This window comes from Alnus glutinosa, chromosome 2 (assembly GCF_958979055.1).
Source record: "Alnus glutinosa chromosome 2, dhAlnGlut1.1, whole genome shotgun sequence".
Classification (NCBI taxonomy): domain Eukaryota; kingdom Viridiplantae; phylum Streptophyta; class Magnoliopsida; order Fagales; family Betulaceae; genus Alnus; species Alnus glutinosa.
The window spans coordinates 29,638,556-29,653,249 of record NC_084887.1 but is presented as its reverse complement, the minus strand read 5'-3'; the positions used below and the strand labels follow the sequence as shown (position 1 = coordinate 29,653,249).

The window sequence follows — 14,694 nt, the reverse complement described above, 5'->3', positions numbered from 1 at the left end:
GTTTAGCCCCTAGTGCTGTTGGCTATGGTGGCTGTGTTTGTTTTTGTTTTTCTTTCTGTTTCTGGGCAGGATGACCTTTCTTAAGCAGTTGACGGTGGAGTGAGGCCGGTTTTGGTGTCGTCAACGGCATGTTTTCTGGACGGACTTTCTCGGTTTTTCTCTTATTTTCGACACCAGATCTACGCATGTCCGTTGACTCTTGGTGGACACGCGCTACCCAGCCGTCGTCCCTGCCGTGTTCTGCCCTGGGTGCTGGAAGCTGTGGTCGTGCAGGTCCTCGAAGATTGGCACGTGGCCCTCACGCGCCAGGACGTCTTTGTTTATTTTCCGCGCGTGCTGGCCACGCTCCGCACTTTCTGGCCGCGCTTGGCGGCGTCTGGGGTCTCCGGTGTCGGATCTTCGGCCGGGTGCGTTCGGATGCGGCGCGTGTCCCACACGCGCCGTCACTCCGGCGAATCAGCCCCTTTTTTCCACTGCCGGCGACTTATTTAGGGTTTTTTGCCTTTGTGTTGTATTTTCCCTTGGTTCTATGTACAGTTTGCCTTTATGTAGCACAAGTTTTACTAGAATTTTTTTAGTTAAGGGATTTAATGTAATTCTAGTGAAATTAGTGATTCTACTAGGCAGCTGTTTGTAAGCTAAATCCTTCTGGTTTAGAGTGTGAGGGGTCTGTCCCTCATTTCTCGCCTTGTATGCCCTTGAGGCTTTGAAGATATATGAGTAGCACATGCTATTCTGTTAAAAAAAAGAAAAGAAAAGAAAGTATCGATTTATAAGCCTCCACACCTAATTTTGCCGTATTAATTTCGAATAATGATATCACTCCCCATTAATTTCAACGCGGGTTAATTAATGCAAAACTAATTGCAACTTGGTGAGGTCACGTCATGGTTTTCGATCAGCGCTCTTTGTTCTTTTCGGCTTTCCCACCGCCACTGCAGGTTCGCTCGATCTCTTTCACTTTCATACTCCCACCATAAAAATATTCAAGCAATATTTATTTCTTTTTCATTTTTTTTTTCGGTTTTTACAATAGTTTTATCAATTAAATTTATATTTGATAAACATATATGTATGCCAATAGATGTAATGAAATGCATTTTGTGTTTGCTGGTAGTAAATACCCTGACTCGTACGACAAATTAAGTAGTTGGGCGTTAAAATAATCATTACGTATACATTAAGTCATTAAGTGATAAACTAGATGCCCAAATGCTATCACTTCATCCTCGTCATCTTCCCCGCTAGTGCTCCACGGTCGATTGTCACTCATATCCGCTTTCTGTATTTTCCTTTGTTCAAAAGATTACCCATCAAACATCCTACCAACCTTTTCCTCTAATCAGGAAATTATGGAATATTCCTGGCTTCCCTCACCGTCTCCTTTTCTTCTTTCTTTATATTTCTTGTTGTTGGTAACTTTCTTCGAGATTCCCGTATCTCTATGCCGTGATGATTCCCACTCATCAAGCTGCAGCAATTTGTTCAACTGCGGAGAGATCAACAACATCGGGTTTCCTTTCTGGGGAGAAGCCCGACCCAGTGGCTGTGGGCATCCTGGACTGAAGCTCAACTGCGAGGAAAGTGTTACGACCATAGAGATTAGGAACGTGACATACCGCGTGCTAGATGTCAATCCCGAAACCCAAATACTCAAAATTTCAAGAGAAGACTACTTGACCGGAATTTGTTCGCCAGAATTAGTGAATACCACTCTCGACCCCACACTTTTTGATTATGGCGACCCTGGTTACCAGAATCTTACATTATCCTACGGTTGTGCTTCTTCTTTATTACCTTTGCCTGGACAATTCAGTTGCCCCACAAGTAAGGATGTGCAGGTGGAGCTGGGAGCTCATGGGCCTAATGGGGAATGTAATGTAAGCGTGGTTGTCCCAGTTCTTCTCAATAATCCATTATTGACGTTGGTTTTGTCGGAATTAGAGCGAGTCATTAGAGAAGGATTCGATGTGGAATGGAAGGTGGATACTGCAGCGTGTAGGGACTGCATGACAGACTGTGGTTATAACCCCAAGTTGAATCGACCAACATGCTATTTCTCCCCATCTAAACCAGGTACGCGCGTATTGTGTGCACCCTCACTACACCTTATCTTCAGTGGAAACCATCAAAGCACTACACTTCTTTCAGGAATTTTTTTTTAGTATAATATCGTTGTTAGGTGACAATTTATATTCACGTGTCAAGTTTTAGTAATACAAAAATATGGATACAAGACTATATAAGCCAACTTTAATTTAACTCATTTAATTAAACAGGCAAGACTTTTCAACCTTTAAACTACTAATTGTTTGTTGGGTTCGTGTCAGGTTTCGTGGGTCGTGTTAAAAATTATTAGCCTTATATGGCTTATTGGGTTCAAGTCGTGTTAATACATAAGCATAAAATTATATAGGTTAATCATAACTTACAAATTTCATGTCGAATTTGTAAATCGTGTAAAAAATTGTCAACTCTAATTGCTTGAACCAAATAACCAGTGACCTGAAACTGTTTTGGTAAATTTTGGTAAAGCAAACTAGTTAAGCTAAGAAATAATTAACTGCTACAGCTGATTCACTGGAATATACTAATTAGCTTTTTAATATATTAGGGGAGAATAATTAATAAGCTTTCCTTTTCATTGAAGTAGCTCTTTGACTTCTTGGGTTCCAAGTGGGACCAAAAATAGACAACAAAATTAGGTGGGTCTCTAATAAATATATGGTTTCCATATATGATTCTATTTACTAAAATAAATATTAATAGAATATATGAGGAATTCATTGTATGGGTAGGAAAAATAATTACGATTCTGAATATTTGACTTATGTATAAATCAAGTACCAACCATTATAGTTTCATTAGTGAATGAGTCGTGAATCATTTTTCAATTATAGTATTCATCGAATGATAAATCACCACAAATAAGGTAGATATACGATTTAATTAACAAAAGATTCATATTTAAAAATTGTATATAAAATAATCTAAAAAGAGAAAACAAGACCAGATATAATTTAACCCTCATGAGCAAATCTAAAGTCTTTGTAGACAGAGCCAACCATTAGTTTCCAACCTAAAGCAAATGAAATTTTATATATAAATGAGTTACTAAAAGAATTGAAAATATTCTATCGTGTCGCTTAAGTTATAAAGGTGTGAGGTGATGTTAATATAAGAAAAATACAGTAAATAGAAAATTAGATAATATTAACAGTATTCTTCCTGAAATAATCACTAATATTATATTAGTTTTTCTTTAGGCCAGTCACTAATCATCTAGTATATATATATATATATTAGTTGAGTAATTGCTCGAGTAAATATGTTTAACTGTTTAAGTACATTGAATCGTGGAACAACTAAAAAGTATTGTAGATCGATTAGTGTCTTAAGCAACCTTAGAACAGTAATTAATAGATATGTATGTAAACAGATCACGATCTTTTCCAACTAACAAACTATGTTTAGGATCATTAAAGTCCTAGTTATAGGAATAAATATCTTTTTTTTTTTTTTTTTGGGTATTGACTCATTCATCGAGCAGGGATTAATTGTATTCAGGAGCTTAAACATGAAATCTTATGTACCGTCTCATACTTATGAAGATGAAAGTGTCATTAGGCAATTTAGGCTCAGATTGAGGTTATACCATCTCTTAACTAGCTAGTTTTCAGAACCCTATAGATAACAAAATTTGATTAGCATATTTTTTATTGTTAAAGTATTGATTAAGTGATTAAATTTATCTCTTCTTATGAACTTAAACTTTTAAGATAAGTGATAATTTAATATCTATTTTCTATTTTTAATATGGTAAAATATATTAGAGAAAACTTCACGTATCTCCATTAAATTGTCGTAGTTTTGCAATTACCCCATAAATTTTAAAAACTCTCAATTTATAATATATATAGACTTTCAAATATTCAGGTTTTTACATGTATATTTTTACAAATTTCGTTAAATTTTTGTCAATGCTTAAAGTTTTTTATTTTTTTTCTTAAAAAAATAATGGTATTTTGAAAATTTTAACACATCTCAATTAGGATTTAAAAGAAAATCCTAACGGATTTGTAAAATTGAAAAATAAATACACAAAATTATGAGTTTTTAAAATTTAAGAAAATAATTACAAATATAATAAAAATTCAAGAAAGTTAAACGTTGAAGCTTCGTTATTATACTTGGACGAAAAAGTAGAGAAAATGGGGCTGCGGACAAGCAACGAGGCCTGCGACTAGGAGGCCTGCAGTAGGTAATGTCCAGAGAATCATTTTTATCACGCTTTCATCTGTCATTTGTTAGGAATAAGCAGAATTCGTCAAAACTTAGGAGGCTCAGTCTTTAAGATAAAGGGATACTTGAGCGAATAAAAGGTGATGTTTTAAGGCTTCTTTTTGGTGGACTTTTTCAAGAGTGGTTAACTTTCTAAAAACCTACAGGTATTTTATTTGTTTGGTAGTTCAAAAGTGTTTGTCTTTTTATCAATTTTGTACTAAGGGTTTAAATTTTTTTAAAGGGTTCAACTCCTTTGTAAATTTATCATCAGATTTGTGGGATCCTCACGGAGTTAGATGTGTATTCTACAAATTCACTAATAAATTTGTAAGAATTGGACGGGAGAGGATTGGAGAAAGGATGTGAAACATATCTCTACTTCGAAATAGTAGTAGCTGCAACTTGTTAAAAAAATAGCATTCGACAACAGATCTGGCATCAACAAAGCATGTGAAGACAAGCAACCAGCCAGAAAAACACCCCGCCAATGAAGATGGCCGGAAAAACTGCATCTAAAAACAAAAACAAGACAACAGAAAAAAAAAACCACCAACAGAGCCCGGTGAGGGGAGGGGGAGCCGCTAGCAGGAAGCACCAGCTTGTCTAAAAACCGCAGTCAATCGTGGTAGTGGAAGGTGGGAGATTGGTGCGTGGCCATCACGCAAATAAGTTCTTAAACCACCACATAAGTTTTAAGAGAACAAATAAAAAAGAAAAAAGAAAAAAGAATTGAAGCCAAAAACTTATATGGGTTCACACTTCATAGTTCTGAAGTTATATACTCTTGAGAAAATTTTCCGCCCTCAGGAAGCCCGTAGTTATGATGAAATTGTTTCTACTAGGGAAAATCATGCATGGCAACTGGGAAAATATCAAACGAAAAACAGCAGTCTGGAAATCTCAAATTAGGTACCCATCTCTATTTTGCGAGCTACACGCTCCAAACCTAATTTTGCCGTATTAATTTCAACGCGGGTTAATTAATGCAAAACTAATTGCTACTTAGTGAGGTCATGGTTTTCGATCAGCGCTCTTTGTTCTTTTCGGCTTTCCCACCGCCACTGCTTTTAATTAGTTGGTTTACAGATTCACTCTCTTTCACTTTATACTCCCACCATAAAAATATTCAAGCAATATTTATTTCTTTTTCATTTTTTTTTCGGTTTTTACAACACTTTTGTTGGTACAGTTTCCGGTCCGGTGACGTGTTGCCTTGTGATTCGTTGCCTTCCTTGATATTCGCTCTCCTCATGATCTGCAAAATAATAAACGGCTCGTCGGCTCGTGGGGGTGCCGATCATACCCCCACTCCGATGCCTAAGTCAGTTCAAACTATTTATTTTCTGGAGAGTATCAATAATCTCAGAACTTAGAGAATCTGCCTGTCAAAAATACCTGGCGTAGTGGTCTTATTTATAGGCTCACAGTTCACAGTTATAGAACTACTAGAATACTTGGAGCATAATCTGATTAGGAGTTTGAGTTCTAGATCACATAGCCTTTAATCTTATCTTCATAGAATTCAAATTTGGTAGTAGAGTCCAAGCTGGGTAGGACATTACATCTTCGTCTGACGTCATACTATTAGGTACCTTATCCCGTATTTGATGGGATAAAAGTCTTATCTTGATATACTCGGGATATGTGTCTTTTGGAGATAACGAATGGTCTTTTACTTAGGTTTGATCTGGCCGGGCCGAGCCCATCTGTCTTTGGAGCCGATTATTTCTCCAACAGTTACCCCCCTAATTCTCTTATTTGAATTTAGAATGTAAGAGAATTAAGTACCTCAATTTCTGAATTTTGATCTTCCATAATCTGTATCTGACAATTGTTGCCTCTTTCAAAGTAATTATAGCAAATAGTGCTTCGAATCTCTAGATTGGAGTAGTGTCAGACCTGATGGATGCCAATTCAAATCTTGGGCACTTATGATCTGTCAGAGTACGAATAGCAACTCCTCATAAATATCTTCTACATAAGTGCCTCTACATAATATTGTCGGTCGGGCCAAAGTTGTGAAGATGATCTCCTACTCTCGGTAGGAGATGGATCGGACTGATGTAGTTGATTTCACCAAGATCGTGGTGAAATGCCACTCTGAGAGAACACCGAAGCTTCTTCATCGGTAGTGGTTCTCAGATTGCTTCCACAAAAATCTCTTTTGGCGGCTTTGGAGGCTCAGACTGGTGCTGAGGCTTTAGTTGTCCGAGACTTACAACAGCTAGAGGCTTTTGGTGGCCCGATGTTTTGTGCTTAGCGTACCGAATCTTCTAATCTGAACACCATGTAGCTTGGTCTCACCTGTGAATATCTTTATTTTTGAACTTTATAATGTTTGAATTCTTTGTTATGGAAAAACTTTCCATAACAAATCAATTCTGACTTATCCTCTAATAACTTAAACAAACAATCGATTTGCGTAAGTTAACTCCGAGGAGGATAGGAAAAATCTTTTGTTCAACCTCTTAGACTAGGAGGAAAATATTTTTGGTTTTGGCCTCCGTGACTATGAGGGAAAAATCTTTTGTTTCAAAAATCTTTTTGTTTCGACCTCCGGGACTAGGAGGGAAAAATCTTTTTAGAATCGATGAACTTACTTGGTTATTTTTTGTAGAGGTGGTATCCCTGTATGGTTTGTTATAGGGGTTGTCTCCCTGTAAGGTTTGTTGTAGGGGTTGTCTCCCCGTATCTTTGTCCGAGCTGCTCCTAAGAGATCTTGATCGGAGAGCTTGGTCAAGTCATCTTGGTATCCTGGACGATGCTTCCTGAAGATTTGTCAACTTGAAGCTTTGTCATCCTGAAGCTTATATCTTCCTGAAGCTTTGTCTTCCTGAAACTTTATCTTCCTGAAACTTGATCTTTCTGAAATTTTACCTTTCTGAAGCTTTATCTTCCTGAAGCTTTGCCTTCCTGAAGCTTTATTTTCCTGAATCTTTCCCTTCCTGAATCTTTATCATCCTGAATCTTTATCATTCTGAAGCTTTACCTTTCTAAAGCTTTATCTTTCTAAAGCTTTACCTTCCTGAAGCTTTATCTTCCTGAATCTTTCCTGAAGTTCTGTCATTCTGAAGCTTTTTCTTCCTGAAGCTTTACCTTCCTGAAGCTTTATCATTCTGAATCTTTCCTGAAGCTCTGTCATACTGAAGCTTTTTCGTCCTGAAGATTTACCTCCCTGAAGCTTTACCTTCCTGAATCTTTTCCTTCCTGAGTCTTTGTCATCCTGAATCTTTACCTTCCTGAATCTTTGCCTTTCTAAGTCTTTGTCATCCTGAAGCTTTATCTTCCTGAATCTTTATCTTCCTGGATCTTTCTTGAAGCTTTATCATTCTGAAGCTTTACCTTTCTGAAGCTTTATCTTTCTGAAGCTTTACATTCCTGAAGCTTTATCTTCCTAAGGCTTTATCTTCCTGAATCTTTCCTGAAGCTTTATCTTTCTGAAGCTTTATCTTCCTAAAGCTTTACCTTCCTGAATCTTTTCCTTCCTGAGTCTTTGTTATCCTGAAGCTTTATCTTCTTGAATCTTTATCTTCCTGGATCTTTCCTGAAGCTTTTTCATTCTGAAGCTTTACCTTCTTGTTTACCTTTCTGAAGCTTTACCTTCCTGAGCTTTCGAGAGCTTGGTGCAGCTTTGGTGATTTTTCCCTTTTGTAGAAGATTTAACTTTGTTGAGCTACCCCCCATAAATTTAGTCCTCGACCGCGGGCTAAGTCGTTCGAGGCGGATAGTCAGGTCATCTTGGTATCTTGGATGATGCTTCCTGAAGCTTTGTCATCCTAAAGCTCTGTCATACTGAAGCTTTTTCTTCCTGAATCTTTATCTTCCTGGATCTTTCCTGAAGCTTTATCATTCTGAAGCTTTACCTTCCTGTTTACCTTTCTGAAGATTTATCTTCATGAAGCTTTGTCATCCGGAAGCTTTGTCATTCTGAATCTTTAACATTCTGAAGCTTTACCTTCCGGAGCTACCTTCCATAACTTTAGTCTGCGACCGCAGGCTAAGTTGTTCGAGGTGGGTAGTCAGGTCGCTGAGCTTTACCTTCCTTTGCAGCAGCTTTATCTTCCCTGAGCTACCCCCCATAACTTTAGTCTGCGACCGCGGGCTAAGTCGTTCGAGGCAAATAGTCAAGCACTTGGGTATCCCTCTTAAGTTTGAGCCTCTTCTTGTGAGATTTCTGCCCGAGAGCTTGAATCAGCTTTGGTGAATTTTGCCTTTATCTCGGTCTTTTAGGAGCCATATCTTGTGGTGATGAAGCCTTAGATTATCTTTATCCTTATCCTTCAGAAATCTCCAATCTCGCCTTAGTATCCTTTCCATAACCCTTTCGGGTCGTCCGAGAAAAGGACTCGGGCCAATTCTTAACCTTATCCCTTCGGAAACCCCCAAGGTTTCTTCCCATTGAATCCTTTCCATGACCTCTTTGGGTTGTCTGAGAAAAGGATTTGGACGGATTCTTATTGGGATATCCTTAACCTTATCCCTTTGAAAACCCCCAACCGGGAGGTTTCTTCCATTTGTATCCTTTCCATGACCCTTTCGGGTTGTCCAAGGAAAGGATTCGGACGGATTCTTTTCTGGATATCCTTAGCCTTATTCCTTCGGAAACCCCCAACTGAGGGGTTTCTTCCCTTTGTATCCTTTCCATGACCCTTTCGGGTTGTCCGAGGAATTGAATCGGGAGGATTCTAATCCTCATCCCTTCGGAAACCCCCAATCGAGGGGTTTCTTCCCATTGAATCCTTTCCATAACCCCTTCAGGTTGTCCGAGGGTTCTTCCCTGAGCATCCCCACCATAACTCTTTCGAGTCGTTCGAGGGAGGAAGTCGGGTGGATGTTGATGTAGCTTGATCATCTTTGGAGAAGTTTGATGAAGAAGTGCTTTTAGTCTGTTCCGGACTGCTGCTTTATTCTTAGCAAAGATCAATCAATGCCTGGGGACTGTCTATTCCTCCTTGCTCTCGGTGTTGGACTAACTGAGAGACTTTCCTTGTTTTCTCTGCAAGGTTGTCTCCCTGGCTCTCGGTATTAGACTAACCGAGAGACTTTCCTTGTATAATTTGTTGTAGGGGTTGTCTCCCCATATCTTTTCTACGAAAAGGGTTAACAAAGCACTGCATATACTAAAACAAAATAGCAGAATGCACAGTAGCACCATATATTCTTTTCATCCGTCGGGATGATTTTGTGATCCTTTCACTCACGGCAGGAGTGAGGCCTCAACACATGAGTCTATTTTATCAAAATATATATATTTTTCGGCAAAGCGTACAATATATATATAGATATATATATATTCTGGTTTATAAAATAAAAACCAACATTTATCCTTACTTTAACATAAATCATGTTTGTAAAAGAAGAGTATGAACTTATCTGATGAATTCGATAAAGATGAACCGTCTTAATTGGAGTCCCTTATCTTGCACACTACTTGATATGAGGCTCTATGGGAGAGTTCTTCAAACTGGACCATCGGTTTGGATTGGTCCCTCGGCACGTGATTGTGCCTTTCAGAGGATGACAAATCTGGAGGGGTCCTCAGAGTGTGCCATTTGAAACTAGGAGCTCGGGCATAGTCTCCTCGGGATAGTACCCTCGGAATAATATTCTCAGTATGTATCATCTCGGTACATACTTTTCGTCTCGGTAGAACACCCTCGGGTCTATCTTTTCTCCTTGGTAGAACACCCTCGGATCAAACTTCTCGGATTATACTTTCTTCTCGGTATGACACCCTCGAGTCTATCTTTTCACCTTGGTAAAACACCCTCAGATCAATCTTTTCACTTGGGTAGAACACCCTCGGATCTATCATTTCTCCTCGGTAGAACACCCTCAGATCTAACTTTCCTCCTCGGTAAAACACCTCGGATCTAACTTTTCTCCTCGGTAGAACACTCTCGGATCTATCTTTTGTTCTCGGTAAAATATCCTCGGATCTAGCTTTTCTCCTCGGTAGAACACCTCGGATCTAACTTTTCTCCTCAGTAGAACACCCTCGGATCTAACTTTTTAGAGAGTTTCCACCTCGGGATAAAACACCTCGGAGTTTACACTGCACTCACCCCTCAGAGTACCTTTTTTTTTTTTTTTGCCAACCTGTTTGGGCTAACTGGATCAGGCCTTCTTGGGTTAAAAAATCCTACCCAGACCCAGCCTAGAGCTAGTGTCTTCTTTCTTTACTTTTAGCTTTTTGGCCAGTTGCCTTCTTTTCGATGTAGCTTCAGGGGAAGAGCAACGTGGCTGCCTCTTCTTCTTTCTTTTGAATTGTTGCAGCCTCCTGACATCAAGGTGAATGAGAAAAGCCTAGGCTGCGATCTGGTGCTGCCACGGCTTCCAGATCTTTGGTGGGTCACGAGACGATGGTGGAGTTCCGGGTCTACTAGCCATCGACCGAGCCTTTCACGCTCCTATGTCAATCTTTTTTCTCTATCTGACCCGTTGGAATTACTCATGAGGGGTTCTGGTTCAAGATTTCGGCCAAAACCATTCCTTGTACAGCGCTTTGTGTTCACAATCCACACTTTGAAATTTTGTTTGTGTCCACAGCACCGTGTCTCCATCTTCTTCCTCAGAGCTGAACTAGTCATCAGAAGCCCATGCAAAGACCCAGATACCGGAGAAGACATCACGCCCCTTGACTTCACAACTACCAGACCCAGACTTAACGTGGTGCTCTACAGACGAGATGGCTTCGTGGAGGAGGCTTCTGGAACTTCTTGGAGTGTCCGGATGCGAGTTCGGTATTACACCGACAATCGCATCTCTGGGTCTTCTTTAAGAATTCTCCACTATTCGACATTTTCAAGACTCTGGAGGTAGAAGTGCCAGTGGAAAAGTTCAGCATCTCTCCCTAGTGGGTCATTGCTCATTAACAACCCAAATAATGAGAATATCACACTGCCTAACGAATTGGAAGGCGTTGACTACAGCTCTGCCTCCGTTCTCTCGCGTCAGACCATCCTTGTATATAAAATCTGCATGACCGATAACTAGAACTGCCTAGCGCCACAGGACCCCACGTTGCCTTGGGGGTTTGGATCCTCGGGATTCCAGAAACTTCTAGGTGAGTCTCAAAGGTTCACGGTTTTTGAGCCGCGAAAACCAGAGCAAGGGGTCCTGACTGCGTCCTACTCTCTGTCCTGGACGTTGGCCGAATCTCCAAGACAAAGCTTGGGCGATGGACTGGCTCCTTTCAATTTCTCTGATGTGCACCTATGGAAACCACGGCTTGGTAACTGGTGGTCACTGGGTTGGGGGAGAGGATCCGAATTCGCGGTCTAACCGATTCGGGTTGAGCCTCTTTACTTTCAGCCTTTCTGCACATCGTTCTTCCTTTTTCCGACGTCTCCCCCCGATTACTGGGGCTTCCCACTCTATTTCAACCTCGTTGAAGGGTGCCTAACCACAATTGATGCACACCAAAATAGAACGCTCCGTGGTACCTCTTCATATAATCCACAATTGCAAAGGCACCTGACTTACTGTCTCTGCAATCAAAGGGAAACCCTCAAAGCAAGAATCGAACAACAAGATGGCTAATTTGATGCCAATACTCAGAGTATATGAATTAGACAAATAATTAAGTTTGTGCCTCAGAGAGATTGATAAACCAAGGACAGTAAAAACTCATCTTGAACTTGGTTCTGTCTGAATCTTAGTAGAATCAGCCACTAGATCGTCTTCTTCACTGAGTGACTACCAAATAATGGTGGTCTCGCCTACACAGCGGCAGTGGGCTAGGGCCTGGAAAATCTGGTCCACTGCCGAGATGTCCTCGGGCTCCAGCACGACTTGACGGTGGACGTATGATCCGGCTCTTGCGGTGATGCTATTGCCTTTCTTGATTTCTTCTTCTTGGAATGAGTCAAAAAAGCTCTATCCTTGAGATCGCTTCAACATAGATTGTAACGTGAAAATTGTGCGAGTACTCATCCACGTAACCAGCAATGGCCAGCCTTAATCTTACACATCCACAGAGGAGAACTCCAATTTTGTGCAGATCAAGAGCCCGAAGCAATACCCGGCCAGGGCTCATTAAAGAAAGCAAATATTGCAGACCAGATATTGTATTTCAATTGCCCTGTTTTTCTGATAAAAGCGAGCACTCATTTGGTGCATGAAGTCTCGGGTCTAGTCATTATCTTGGAGGTCCGGTACCTTCTAACCCATTACCCACGATGAACAGGGGCTCATCATGGGCAGTCATTGTTCCGTCGAGATTCCGTCCACCATCAGCAAAGTCGTCCTTGCCTGAAGATCTCCAGAAGTGAACAATATAGTTAGGGGCTCCAACGTTTCACTGTGCGAAGACCCGAAGTGCCGGGGAGTTCACGGGCTCCACGCGGTCATTATTGGAACCTCTGGGAGTCCGTGGGCTTGATGGAGACTGCAACGGGTCTCAAAGGATTAGTCGATAGCTTCGAGGTCAAAGGAGAGCATCCCAAGTTGGACTTTCATGGAGGCGGGGAACTCTGATCTCCTACAGCTTTTTTTTTTTCTTCTTGACCCATCTTTTCTTTTTGCTGGGCCTTTATTTTCTTCTCTCTTTGATGTAGCTTTTTGGGGCCTGAAGAAACAACACAGACTCGGGTTTTCTCTGAGCGTAGATCTAGTATATTGCCAACACCGATTTGGTGTGATTAGATTCAGATCTGAGATCACAGAAATCTTTGTCTATTGGCGAAGAGAGATTTTTAGATTCAATTTGATCACGCAGTCACCGTTGCAGATTTATTTTTGAGAGAACTACGTTGGTTCCCACAGACGGCGCCAAACTGTTGGTACAGTTTTCGGTACGGAGACGTGTTGTCTTGTGATTCGTTGCCTTCCTTGATATTCGCTCTCCTCGTGGTCTGCAAAATAATAAACGGCTCGTCGACTCGTGGGGGTGCCGACCATACCCCCACTCCGATGCCTAAGTTAGTTCAAACTATTTATTTTCTGGAGAGTATCAATAATCTCAGAGCTTAGAAAATCTGCCTGTCAAAAATACCTAGCGTAATAGTCTTATTTATAGGCTCACAGTTCACAGTTATAGAACTACTAGAATACTTTGAGCATAATCTGATTAGGAGTCTGAGTCCTAGATCACATTGCATTTAATCTTATCTTCATAGAATTCAAATTGGGTAGTAAAGTCCAAGCTGGGTAGGACATTACCTCTTCGTCTGACGTCTGACGTCTGACGTCATACTATTAGGTACCTTATCCCGTATTTGATTGGATAAAAGTCTTATCTTGATATACTCGAGATATGTGTCTTTTTGGAGATAACGAATGGTCTTTTACTTAGGTCTGATCAGGCCGGGCCAACCCAATGGACTCGGCCCATGTGTCTTTGGAGCCGATTATTTCTCCAACAACTTTTATCAATTAATTTTATATTTGATAACACATGCATGCCAATAGATGTAATGAAGTAATTACTAATACGACAAATTAAGTAGTACGTTGGGCGTTAAAATAATCATTACGTATACATTAAGTCATTAAGAATCAACTAGATGCCCAAATGCTGTCACTTTCCTACTCGTCATCTTCCCCGCTAGTGCTCCACGGTCGATTGTTACTCATATCCGCTTCCAGTATTTTCCTTAATTCAAAAGATTACCCTTCAAATATCCTACCAACCTTTTCCTCTGATCAGGAAATTATGGATTCCTGGCTTCTCTCACCGTCCCCTTTTCTTCTTTCTTTATATTTCTTCTTGTTGGTAACTTTCGTCGAGATTCCCATATCTCTATGCGACGACGATTCCCACTTGTCGAGCTGTAGCAATTTGTTCAACTGCGGAGAGATCAACATCGGGTTTCCTTTCTGGGGAGAAAACCGACCCAGTGGTTGTGGGCATCCTGGACTGAAGCTCAACTGCGAGGAAAGTGCTACAACCATAGAGATTATGAACGTGACATACCGCGTGCTAGATGTCAATCCCAAAACCCAAATACTCAAAATCTCAAGAGAAGACTACTTGACCGGAATTTGTTCGCCAGTATTGGTGAATACCACTCTCGACCCCACACTTTTTGATTATGGCACCCCAGGTTACCAGGATATTACAATAGCCTACGGTTGTGCTTCTTTGTTACCTCTCCCTGGACAATTCAGTTGCCCCATAAGTGGGGATGTGCAGGTGGAGGTGGGAGCTCATGGGCCTCATGAGAAATGCAATGTAAGCGTGGTTGTCCCAATTCTTCTCAGAAATCCATTCACAGATATGTTGGTTTTGTCGGAATTAGAGCGAGTCATTAGAGAAGGATTCGATGTGGAATGGAAGGTGGATTCTGCAGCGTGTAGGAACTGCACGACAGACTGTGGTTATAACCTCGAGTTGAATCGACCAACATGCTATTTCTCCCCATCTAAACTAGGTACGTACGTATTTATGCGCATCCTCACTACACCTTA

At 40.6% G+C, this 14,694-nt stretch overlaps 1 protein-coding gene across 2 annotated transcripts in view; it reads left to right on the top strand.

Moving 5' to 3' along the window:
• Window positions 1–1,246: 1,246 nt before the first annotated feature.
• Window positions 1,247–14,694, top strand: part of LOC133859298 (LEAF RUST 10 DISEASE-RESISTANCE LOCUS RECEPTOR-LIKE PROTEIN KINASE-like 1.4) — a 33,098-nt gene continuing 19,650 nt past the window's right edge. Inside the window, exon 1 of one of the 2 annotated variants that reach the window (XM_062294657.1) lies at window positions 1,247–2,076. In XM_062294657.1, the coding sequence (XP_062150641.1) occupies window positions 1,353–2,076 (724 nt within the window). In that variant the 5' untranslated portion in view covers window positions 1,247–1,352. Of the gene's footprint in view, window positions 2,077–13,783; window positions 14,658–14,694 lie in introns of those variants that run through there. The other variant, XM_062294652.1, reaches the window with a different exon arrangement.